The following is a 12294-nucleotide window of genomic DNA, read 5'->3' on the forward strand; positions in this document are numbered from 1 at the left end:
CAACTGCACCTATGACTTCATTCATTGGCTAAAGACCCTGAACGGCAGTATGAGGGTTATTTCTCACAAAACCAGCAGGCAGAATAATGCCTGCACATTTTGCCTTATATCTTGAGACCTACAAGACCTAGAGACTTGCTTTTATTTTTTATTAACGACAGTTGGGGTTCTACAGCTCAAATAGAGGACTTTGCCCCCACTCCAGAAACCAATGCCTCAAAGTCAGTGGAGCCGATAAGGAAAAACAGTCAAGTGGATTGGAAGTGATAGGCAGGCAGCTCAGCAGAAGTGCAAAACTAGCCAGCCTACGTATACTACCTGCTTCAACTGGCAGAGCTGGTCTTGACCGCTTTGTAGAAAAAAAGGCTACTATTGTATGACAACTATGCATTTCTACTCCGGTTTAACCTAACAAATTTGCAGATTCTTACTCACTGCAATCAAAGTGGATCTTTAAGGTCCACCTAAAATTGTCACCTGTTTCGCTGCAATCAGTGTGGCTCAAACTATGGTAGATGCAAACACCCCAAAATAGTCTGGTGGCTGCAGCCTCTGCCAACTCTATGGACGTGGCAGCCCTTTCAAACTCAGTAGGAGTTATTATATACAGTAATATATAAAGTACCTATGGTTTTTTTTCCTATGCACTGTACTGAGGGATTGAACACCACAGTATGTATCGATGGCCTTATAAGCTATTTGACAAAACCAAAAATGAAAAAAGAATCGGAAGGGGAGGGGGAGGGGAAGGAAGAGAAAGCAGATCCAAGCATTAATGCTTCATAGTTACATAAACACAGAAAGAAAATCATGCCTAGAAATTGCAGTGCGGCACACTGTAAAGCACATTTGAAGCAGATTTCACATTCCCACCACTCCTCGAAGTATTCTGGGCACTGTCGTTTACCCCTCACAACATTATAATTCCCAACACCTTTAATAAACTACAGTACCCAGAAATCTTTGAGGGGGGAAATGTGTTTTGAATGTGCTTTAAAGGTATAGTGTGTATCCAAACCAGGTTTCTCCCCAGCAACAGAGAAAGACAAAATTACCTGCCTTGAGGTAAATTTTCACGTGCTTGGGCACGTCAGAACATTTTCCTCAGCGACAACCACTGTGTTTGTAAACTAGGGGTGCTTACTATGCAGCCAATTAGAAGACACAGGTTGAAATACACTGACAATCCTCACAACAGACACGCACCCACAGAGAGACTGTTTCCTGGGCACTTAAGTGGGGGTTGAGGCAGCAACCGTGTCCAGGGCATAAAGCCTAATTATTATGGCACCATTTGCAAGTTCTCCCACTTCTCACTGTTACACTTTATACTGTATACATTGTTCGTGTTTCTCTAGTTTTTGAGCTGTATTCAGCACACACTGGTCCTCTCATCATGTTAGTTTGTGACCGCCCCTGCTTAAATTCTCTTCATAATAATAATAATGTTACTGTTAGTGGTAAATCCAGCCATGGACTTATGTCACCCAGAGTCTTGAGGGCCAAACTGCTCAGTGCAGCACTTAAATTTCATTTAAATCATGCATATTGTTATAATTTTAACTGTAGGCTATATTGAGGATTTTTATAGTGGAAACACATAGGAATTTGTTTTAAAGCAAATAGAATAAAGTAAAATATGGGATATCTTTATAGTTTACAACTTGAAAATATGTTTTTTATTCCTTATGAGTAAAACTTGATATTTTTTTTTAAATAACAACTTGATTAAACTTGGGAGGACTACAAGGGTCTAGGTAAAATGGTCCTGGGAGCCAGATCTGGCCTACTGGCAAAGCAGCTGGCAGCAAAACGAGATTATTCACATTATTATTTGTAGACCGTCTTCATTAACTAGGCTAAACCACATGTGTTCTCACTACTCGTCATTCTAGTTTTACAGCATAGTGTTTCACATTTTGTTTGAACTAAACATGGTCCATAATAATAATAATAAACAACAGCTAGTAGTTGAAAAATGAAGGTATGCCTGTTGTTTTAGTTTTCTTTCTCCCATGCCATTTCTGGCATGCTTGAGGATCTGTTAACCGCGGGCAGGATTTACCTAACCACCCCTGTCTGCACAAACCTGCACGAGGAATTCTGCTTGCTCAGCAGGGCTCTTCACTCACACCCACCCACTCCTAGAAATTGGCCTTGGGGGTGCAGGAACCATCAGAAAAGCATGAGGGGGGAGGAAAGGAGGTATAGCTGGCAAGCTGCAATGCTTGCACATAAGAAGTGTGCATGCACACGAAAGCTCATACCAAGAACTGACTTAGTTGGTCTTTAAGGTGCTACTGGAAGGAATTTGTTTTGTTTTGACTATGGCAGACCAACACGGCTACCTATCTGTAATAAGAATAGATTGTAATAGCATGATTAAATATTTTCAGTCTGCCTTTTTTACAGCATCTGTATGTGTCTACACAGAAGTAAAGCCTGCCGAGTTCAGTGAGACTTTCTCCCAGGTAAAGGAATATATGGTTACAGCCTTCATTAGATTCTTATTTAAAAGGGCTATTATCCCTGGGACCTTCTACCAAAAGCAAGTCCCATAATAGTGGTGCAGAGCAGTGTGTTACATTTAGACCTGGGAAACTTGAGTTGAAAACCCAGCTCAGCCATGCACAATGTTGTCTAAGTCATTATTTCTAAATCTGCTATTTCCTAATCTGTAAAACTGATACGACCTACGATTAGGGTTCAGAGTTTGATAGGTACAAAAAGATTTGGCCAATTGGTTCAATAATCTATTATTTTTAAAGCATTCATGTTCTGATATCATAATAACTGTAATCATCCACAAATACAACACTCAGGCCAGCTATTTTTTTTTTTTTTTTAATGTTAGATAACCCTTGCTGTAAAACAAAGGGACGCTGGTGGCGCTGTGGGTTAAACCACAGAGCCTAGGACTTGCCGATCAGAAGGTCGGCGGTTCGAATCCCCGTGACTGGGTGAGCTCCCGTTGCTCGGTCCCTGCTCCTGCCAACCTAGCAGTTCGAAAGCACGTCAAAGTGCAAGTAGATAAACGGCGTTTCCGTGCACTGCTCTGGTTTGCCAGAAGTGGCTTAGTCATGCTGGCCACATGACCCAGAAGCTGTACGCCGGCTCCCTCGGCCAATAAAGCGAGATAAGTGCTGCAACCCCGGAGTCGGCCACGACTGGACCCAATGGTCAGGGCTCCCTTTACCTTTACTGTAAAACAATACTGAGTTTGAGCTAGATTAAGTTGTCTTTAATCTCATTAAAATCAATGAAATTTACATTAGTCATGCCTATCCTAAACTCACTTAACGGGGATTAAGTCCCAACTGAACTCAAAGGGGCTTACTTCTCAGTATACAAGTACAGGATTGCACTGGCAGTCAGAACTTAAACTGGACCTGATCCATTAACTTTAGAAAAGACTGCAATTAATCACTTTTTCACACTTTTATCCTGCCATTCCCAGGAGCTCAGGGAGGTGTACTAGCCATTAGTACCTAATGAGCTTCCATGGCTTTGTGAAGATTTAGATCCGAGATTTCCTAAGTCCAAGTCCGTACACATTAGACAGAACCACTCTTGACTGTCTACTCTTTTCAAAATCAGCATTTACCTACATATTTACTTAACTGAAACTCATGTGCAAACCTCTCCTTTCTCCAGATAAAACAAATGAGAAGGAAAATACATACTGCGATAAGGGAGTTTGCAAATAGTATCACTGGAATTGCTTCTTCTCCAGGTATCAGAAGAGTTTATGCTTGCTGTCACAATTCCATTCTGTAAAGTCAGCTTGTTCTCAGAGGCAGATGATATAGAGGCATCGTCACAGCGCCACCACAGTGAAAGATCCGAGTCACAAGCCACCGCTTTCAAGGGATTCTGGGATTTGGCAGTTTCTAGTCCAAGGCACTTTTGGGACCCCAAGTTAAAAAGGCGATGCTGGGAGACCCATGTCCATAAGGTCTCTTCTGCTCCTTGGCAGTCTCCTGTTGTTATCTGCTGGTTTTTAACTTGGATGCACTTGTTGGTTTTTTCATGGCGGATGGTGAAGACATTGTTATCTGCGTTAGAAAAGAGGCATATGCTTTGGTTAGTTTTTCCTCTGTGATTTACAGTGGGGAAACAATACTATACTGGTGGTACATTAAGAACATGCTTCCTGGAAAGTACTACCACCAACTAAATGTGTGATTCTAAACATGTAATTCCCAATACAGAAAGTTGCTGCTCTGTAAATTTACTGCTATGTAAAATGTACTCCAACTATAAATTTGTTAAGCCTGATCAAGGATGAACTGATCAGGGTAACTCATCAAATAAATGGGCAAAAGGAATTAATAAGGTTTGTTTGGTGTGTGTGTAATTCTAGGTTTATTAGAATCAAATGTATTGTTTAGAAACAATAGGAATATGTTCATTAGAATTTTGATTTTTTAAAAAAGTCTTATCTGTAACTTATAAAAATGGAACACTTTTTAATTTAGCATGAAGTGATAAGTTAACCAAGTTCTGTAAACCAAAGGTCCTAGAGCTTAAATCATTTATCACACCTAAGGGGCAACAGAACACAGCTCACTTTTACCTGGATCAAGGAACCCGTGGCATTCAGATATTTCTGGAATATAGCTCCCATTAGGCCCAAGCAGCATAACCAATGGACTAGGATGGTGGAAGTTGGAGTCCAATATCATCTTGATGGCCACAGGTTCATCTTTCCTGACCCTGACTTTTATTAGTCTCTAGATACGACCTTTCCCAAACTTGGGTATCTTGCTGTTTTTGGACTACAATTCCCATTATCCCTGACCACTGGCCCTGCTAGGTAGGGATGATGGGAAACCCTGCTCTAGAAGTATTTTGAAGTCCAAAGTAGTTGCAACTCATCATGAAATTTATCCCAGATAACCCTAGGCACCTTGACTGAAATGGAAGTTAATTTTGTGATGAGCAAATCTTATATAAAAGCACAAGCTAAATTGTGTGGTTTTTGTCTAATTTACACTGGAGCAAACAATCCCAGGGGACAGCCATGTATGGAGATGGTTAAACCTATTTTGTCATGTAGGAAAATGTGTGTTTGTTTACATCATGTATATGTGTGTGTGTCTATTAAATTACTGGTACTTTTTTTTAAAGATCATAGTGTCAAAGTAATAACTGCTCTGTTAAATAAAGCTATGGAAAATAGCAAGTTAACTGGGACATAAAATATTTATTCAGAATTCATTAGTCTGAATGCTGGAATTTTATATACAAAAGCTTCTAGCTGGAGAGAAGTATGTTTGTGCACTCACAGCCCACTCAGGGCCTATTCCTTGGAGTCATGCCTCCAGCAATTTGCTGGAAGAAAACAATTGTGCTGTGTTTTATGCCTTCAGCTGAAATGCGCTATGCAAGTTCTATTTCATTTCTAAAATGTCACCCAGTGCTGGAGCAGGCTGCTGAATACTCAAGAAAATAAACAAACAATACCCAACCCAACCCCTCATGGATAATTCTATGGAAAGGAGGGGGGGGGCAGCATAAGAATAGTCAGTATTCAATCTCTTAACTTGGCATTAAGACATGGGCACAGGAATAATAGATTGGCCTGGCATTCAGTCTTATTGGGAGTGCAATATTCTCTTTATTTGATTTGATTTATAGTTTGCAGCCTTTGGAGTGTGTGTGTGTGTTCTGTAGTTAGACAATACAATAATAAAGTCTTAGTACTGTAGTTCCTAATTTGCAACTGATTATGACATTGATTTATAATCAACTTTCCCTAACTTTTGTTTTTTAAACAGCCAGAAATTAACTAAAACCTTATCGCTGACATGGTGTATAGTGTAATAGCTTGCTTCATTAAATAAAGGGGTAGGCAGATTTAAGAGCTGCCATCTTACGGCTGGCAACACATTCTAAAATGTCATTTATGAAAAACAAAATAGCACCAGAAGATATATTTTATGTAGTGCACTATTTCCTCTGGCACACAACAATCTCTTTACTCTTCATGTTTCCTGAAACTGCTGAGACTCAAGCTTACTTGATCATCAGAAATCTGACCCATGAGATTTGAATCTCAAGAGGAATCCACTCCTAGCTATAATCACCCCTCATCCAGCATTAGAAGTGAGCACATCGATCCCATGAGGTTCAATCCTGTCACATAAGTATTTATTGTTTATCATCTCTGCAGGCTCAGCAAGCTAATCCACACCTCAACACCATTTTAAACCACACATCAGCACTCACAAAATGTAAATGCTAAACAACCAAATTTCTAAATAGATAAAGAAGAGGATCAAGAAAGGCTGAGTTCACCTTCTTTTACATAGGCAATATTTCTCCTGCAGCTGAAGAAAACCCAGTAAACAGAGAGGAACTAATCCAGAGTGTGATGCTGATGACGCCAAGATTGCAGGTTCGATTCCTGTGTATTTTCCGGCATTGCAGGGGGTTGGACTGGATCAGGCTTCCTCAAACTCAGCCCTCCAGATGTTTTGAGACTACAATTCCCATCATCCCTGACCACTGGTCCTGCTAGCTAGGGATCATGGGAGTTGTAGGCCAAAAACATCTGGAGGGCCGAGTTTAAGGAAGCCTGGACTAGATGATCCTCGGGGTCTCTTCCAACTCTACAATTCTATGATTCTCCTACATGTGTGTAGGGGTTTCCTATGATTAACAATGTCAGCTAAGGTAGCTGGAAAGAGCCTCTACCTTAAAATGTTTTGGAGTTCTCAAGATTTTCTGCAGAGAGATGACTCAGGGCAGTCCAATATAGGACAGCCTGAGTTGTTTATGTCACAGCAGTTAAAACTAACCCCACTTAACAGAGAGTTGCAAGGAAAACGTTAAGACACACAAAGGATTTTTTTAAAGAATAAACTACATATGGAAGCAAACATTACATCTTGGAATATAATGATGGAGCATTATGAGAGTCCTTCCAATGGTGCAAACAATGATAAGAAAATAATTATTGTAAAAGGTATTGAGAATTGTAGACATGGGATACTGAATTGGTCCATTGAGCTCTCTACTGTCTACCCTGACTGGCAGTGGATCTCCAGTGTTTCAGACAAGGGGGCATTACCATTGCTACCTGGAGATGCAGATTGATGCATTTAACTAAGCTAAAGCAAATGTTACAGATACAATGCCTAAATTCACAGAAAAGTTAAACCCAGAAAGGCAACAAGTCATTTGGAAATGGGACTGCAACACCTTGAGGGGCAGAAGCAGAATAAACTATTCAACATAAGATAAATTATTATGCATGTATAATTTGTACAAGTTGATGTATAAACATGGACTCCTCTTTTGTGTGCAGAATTTATGTTACCTTGGAAAAGCTAGCAAACACACAAGCACAAGGACAGCAATAGCAGTTAAGTCATGCCAACAAAGAATAGACTGCCTATAATCAGAGACAGCATGTTTCTGATCACTGGCTGTGCGGAGAAAACATCATGGGGTGTCTCTTTCTGTCACGTCCCACTTGCAAGCTTTTCTGGTTACTGAAGAACTGTGAGGTTTCAGCCTGAAGTCCCCACTTAAACCTCAGCCACGAACATTAGGTTATGTCATCCTCACTCAGCTTTCTGCAATATGGAAATAATAAAAGACGGGTCTATTCCACAGGGCTGTTGCAACTGCGCTAATGAATCAGAGGAGATGCAATGTACAGTGGTACCTTAGGTTAAGTACTTAATTCGTTCCGGAGGTCCGTACTTAACCTGAAACTGTTCTTAACCTGAAGCACCACTTTAGCTAATGGGGCCTCCCGCTGCCGCCGGAGCCCTATTTCTGTTCTCATCCTGAAGCAAAGTTCTTAACCTGAAGCACTATTTCTGGGTTAGCGGAGTCTGTAACCTGAAGCATATGTAACCTGAAGCGTCTGTAACCTGAGGTACCACTGTAATTCTAATGTATCAGCATCACCTGGCTGGCCATTGAGTAGAACTCTGGGGTGCTGCAAATGCTATATACAGTGGTACCTTGGGTTACAGACGCTTCAGGTTACAGACTCCGCTAACCCAGAAATAGTACCTTGAGTTAAGAACTTTGCTTCAGGATGAGAACAGAAATTGTGTGGCGCCAGCAGTGGGAGGCCCCATTAGCTAAAGTGGTACCTCACGTTAAGAACAGTTTCAGGTTAAGAACGGACCTCCAGCACGAATTAAGTTCTTAACCCGAGGTACCACTGTACATGCGCCAGTCTCTCATACTTGTTTCCCTCCTTTTCAAGATCAGAAGAGAGTCTCACCCACAGTTGCCCAGCACTGTGCTGTGTAATGTACCTGGCTGCTATAGCAGCCTTGTTGCCAGCCTTGAGCCAGGAGAGTCACCTGAGGACTGTATTTCCAGCAGCAGTGGGACCGGTCGGCACTCTGACAGCACCATCAGCACAGGGTAGATGAGAACGAGAGCAAAGCAAGCATGTTATTAACCCACACACACCCTGCCCTGCATCTACATCTGTGTGCCAATTCCCTTAATTCCATGGGGAAATACCTGTCATAGATACAGGTTCTTCAAACATGAGAATTGTAAGATATGTATCTTAAGATGGGCAAGCTCCTCTGCAAAAGCGGAAATCAGTTCCAGCAATCACAAATATTGTCTATAGGCAATATTTATTTAGTTATAACTTAGAGCCTTATGTTCCTAAGACCTAAGTATACAGAGACATCACATCACCTCTTTGTAGTGCAATAGTTGTCAACATTGCAGCTTTACTCCCTTTGTTCTCTTCTTTCCCTTACCACTCTTCCTTTACTACTAGTTCCTTTACTTCCTTCCTGTTCTATCAGACAAAACCAGTAACTTCTGTCTAGAAGAAAAAACAGCCAAAAGTCTTGTCATATCAGGATGCAAGCCTGCCACCTGTAAACATCTGAAGATTAGAGTTATAGAAAGGAAGCACGCTGAAAAAAACTGAGGCAGTAAGTTCTTATTTACCCAGAGCGGTCATTGAAAACAGCCTAAACAAGTATTTCTCACCCCTTAAGCGGTGAGGTGCCTGAAAATTGCTAAAGATCCCCAGACCTTGTGTTGGAACCTATGGTAAATTGAAGAAACAATCCCTGCTATCATGCTATATTAAGGACTCTCGCATTGTAGCATGAGCCAATTTAATAACTAGCTTGGCAAGTTTCTCCATGTACTTTTGTAGGCTTTTATTTAGTTATTTCATTAATAAGGGAAATGTATATTCTGCCCTTTTCACAGTGTGGTGTCAAGTTGGGTTCTAACCATCATGCCTTGAATTATTTGCAAGTATTAAATTAAAAATATAAGCTTCACTGAAAGCTTTTGAGTGTATTTGAAAATAACATTCAAACGACATTAAGGCTGCAATCCTATACACACTGACCTGAAAGTCAATGGGGCTTACTTCTGAGTAGACATGCATAGGATTGCACTATAAGGAAGCTTTCCGTCTACTTCAAACATTTACTTTAGCCATTGGGAGAAAAACTGGGATGTTTATACCATATTGGCCTGAATACAAGCCTCACTTTCCCCCCAAATTCCAACTGTGAAAAGTGCAGCTTATATTCACAACCTTACACGGGCAAACAGCATCAGGAGCGTAGGAAAGCGGCGTCCGCCCTGTGCATAGTCCCCTGTCATCTCCTCCAAGGCTGGGAAGGAAAAGAACATGGAAGGGGAAAACCATTGGCAATGCAGCGCAGCTCCCCACTTCCCCATGCAGCCAGGAACAGTGAGGAAGGGAGCAGCTTATATTCGGGTATTTTTTCTTTTTTTCCTCCCCCCCCCCCTCCAATTTTAAAGGTGCGGCTTACATTCGAGTGCAGCTTATATTTGGGCCAATACGGTACATCAAGTAAAATTAACATGGCATACTTTTTAAACTTCAAATCTCAAATTAGTTTAAGAAAACTGTCCAGTTCAAAAATTCTAGAAAATCCATATCACTGGTGCCAATACTACCAGTCCTCAAGCTAAGTATGAGAACCAGGCATAGTGCCTGACTGGTCCAAGGATATCACATGAGCTAAATCAAGATGCCTAAACAACTACCACTGCATAACAGGTAAAGATTAAACAGGTGCAGGTACTATTTTTGCACTATGGAAATGCAGTGAAATGAAAAATTGTGCCTGCTAAACTTTTGCAATCTTCTTTTAAAGCAGACATTGCCAGAGGTGGAGGAAGTGCCTCACCTCCCTTAGGAGAATTTGCTCTGTTGCCTGGAGGGGAAAGAAACAATCAACCTTCCTCCTGACTGTAGCCACCGAGCTCCTCAAGGTAGTTCCAACCGGTTTGTGGAATTCCCCTTCACCCACCCACGAATTGTCCTTTCTTTACTGTGAACTGGGTGGCAATTGGAGTCAGGCCAACCTTTGAGCCCCTGAGTCATGCTGCGGAAGGATTCTATTACAGAGGCTTCCCGGAGCATATAAACAACTCCTGGAGAAAGAGCAAAAAGGGTGTGTGGGGAAGCCGTTGAAAAACGGAGGTGAAAAATGCACTTGGCAATCAGAAGAGGAAAAACGAAAGTCTTTCTTGCCCCGCCCACTCCAGCTTGCAGGATTAAAGCACCTTCTACTGCAGTAGCTGCTAGAGGAAATCGCCTCCACCCTATTGGTGGAAAGTAGGGCTCGAACTCCTACTGGCTCGGATCTCGAGAAGCTACGCTTCTCAGTTGACAGGAGAAAGGTGCTCTGCAAACGCGCTCGCGTTTTATATCCGTACTTCCCGGGGTTCCAGGCCGGAGCCCTTGGACGAAATGTGCAGGTTGCCGAGCTAAAAATAAAACACGGATTTCTGTCTAGTCACGCTTCCTTTCAAACGTAGCTCTTTCTGTCCAACGCAGGAGAAAAGAAGACATCCGTCCTACGCATCTGGGAAGACAAATGTGCTTTCCCACCCCCCACCCCCACGTAGTTCAGCAGGGGAAACCCACCCACCCACCACGGGGGGGGGGGAAACCCCACTCGGGGCATTTCGATTACTTCAGAAAATGGGGAACAAGCGAGGCACACTTTCAGTTTCGCAAGGCTTCGCTTCGGCGGGGCTGTCAGGGCTGACGTCCGGGGCCCCCGCTCGGCGCAAGGAGCGAAGGGGGCGTCCCAATGCGGTGCAGAGCTGGCGCCCCCCCCCCATTTTGAAGTAACCGAAATAACGCGCGCGCGCACATTAGCAGCTAAAGGGCCGCCCGCCCCCCTTTAGCAAAAAGCATCTGTTAAGTCGATGGAATCTAACTGCGCCAAGGTGCGTCTCTTCCAAAAAAACCCCCACCCCTCTAAGAAACTTGCACCGCGCCACAAGGAGGATCTTCTCCCCACCAACCCTCGAGAACTTTGCGCGGGGTTTTTTATTTTTTCCCGCCTTGCGGGGTTGCGCCCACGTTGGCCGGCACCAGGTTCCTCGGTCCCCAGCCCGGGCGCAGAAGTGCGCGGCCAAGTTACCCGCCAGGCTGCGGTTCTTTACCTGGGGAGCAGCGCGCGCCGCAGCACAGCAAGGTGGCGAGCAGCAGGGGCGGCAGCAACAGCTGCAGCCCAGCTTCCCGGCAGGTGGTGGGCAGGAAATGCCGGCGCGCCCCCCTCCTCATCCTCCCCGCAGCGGACGGCAAAGTGGCAGCGGCAAGTGCGGAGACGGGCGGGCGCGACCGCCGCTTTCCCAGAGAAATGCTGCCCCTCTCCTCCGCCTCCTCCTCCTCCTCCTCCTCTGGGCGCTTCCCAGGCGCTCGGTCCCCGTCGCCGCCGCAGCGCCAATGACAACGGGCGCAACCTATTGGCGGACGTCCAGGCCAATCAGGGTTTTTTTTCGCCTTGCCCTGGTGTTAAGGCGCAAGTTGTTGCCAGGAGAAGATAGGCCGAGCAGTGCGCGCGGATGGCGAGGAGTTGCTATATAAGCGCTTGTATCTCTCTCTCACACCCACGCCTTCGCCTTAAAGGGGCCTACGGCTGTAGATAAGGCGAGGTCCCGCGATGAGAAGTTAAGATGCCGAAAGTAAACAAGGTGCAGCAGAAGAGAGTATTGCTCTGCAAGAGAGATGAACCCCAATACGTCGGAGTTTTAACGGTTTAGCAGCGAGGCAATAGGGCTGGCAGAATATCGTTGCTGGGGTGCTTGGGGAGGGTGGTATATACTGTATATAAACGGTGCTTTTTTCTGGAGGGACGCAGGGGTATGCACCCTAAACATTTTGTGAATCTTTGTACAGTACTTTTGTCCATTTACTGCATTTATTTTCCCTGATTTTAACTATAAAATGGTGATTTTCTTGAGTCAAAATGAGAGTACCCCTAAACATTTTTTAAGAAAAAAAGCACTGTGTGT

General features: G+C 43.5%; 1 protein-coding gene across 2 annotated transcripts in view; it reads right to left on the bottom strand.

Moving 5' to 3' along the window:
- The window catches only part of LY75 (lymphocyte antigen 75), a 45126-nt gene extending 33057 nt beyond the window's left edge, over positions 1–12069 (bottom strand). For both annotated transcript variants that reach the window (XM_081870532.1, XM_081870531.1), the window contains exons 1-2: positions 11443–12069; positions 3684–4055 (exon numbers count right to left, since the gene is read on the bottom strand). In XM_081870532.1, coding sequence (XP_081726658.1) covers positions 3684–4055; positions 11443–11563 — 493 coding nt within the window. In that variant the 5' untranslated portion in view covers positions 11564–12069. The remainder of the gene's footprint in view (positions 1–3683; positions 4056–11442) is intronic.
- Positions 12070–12294: the final 225 nt, after the last annotated feature.

This window comes from Podarcis erhardii (genome assembly GCF_964252035.2).
Source record: "Podarcis erhardii genome assembly, chromosome: 1".
NCBI classification, from domain to species: Eukaryota; Metazoa; Chordata; class Lepidosauria; order Squamata; family Lacertidae; genus Podarcis; species Podarcis erhardii.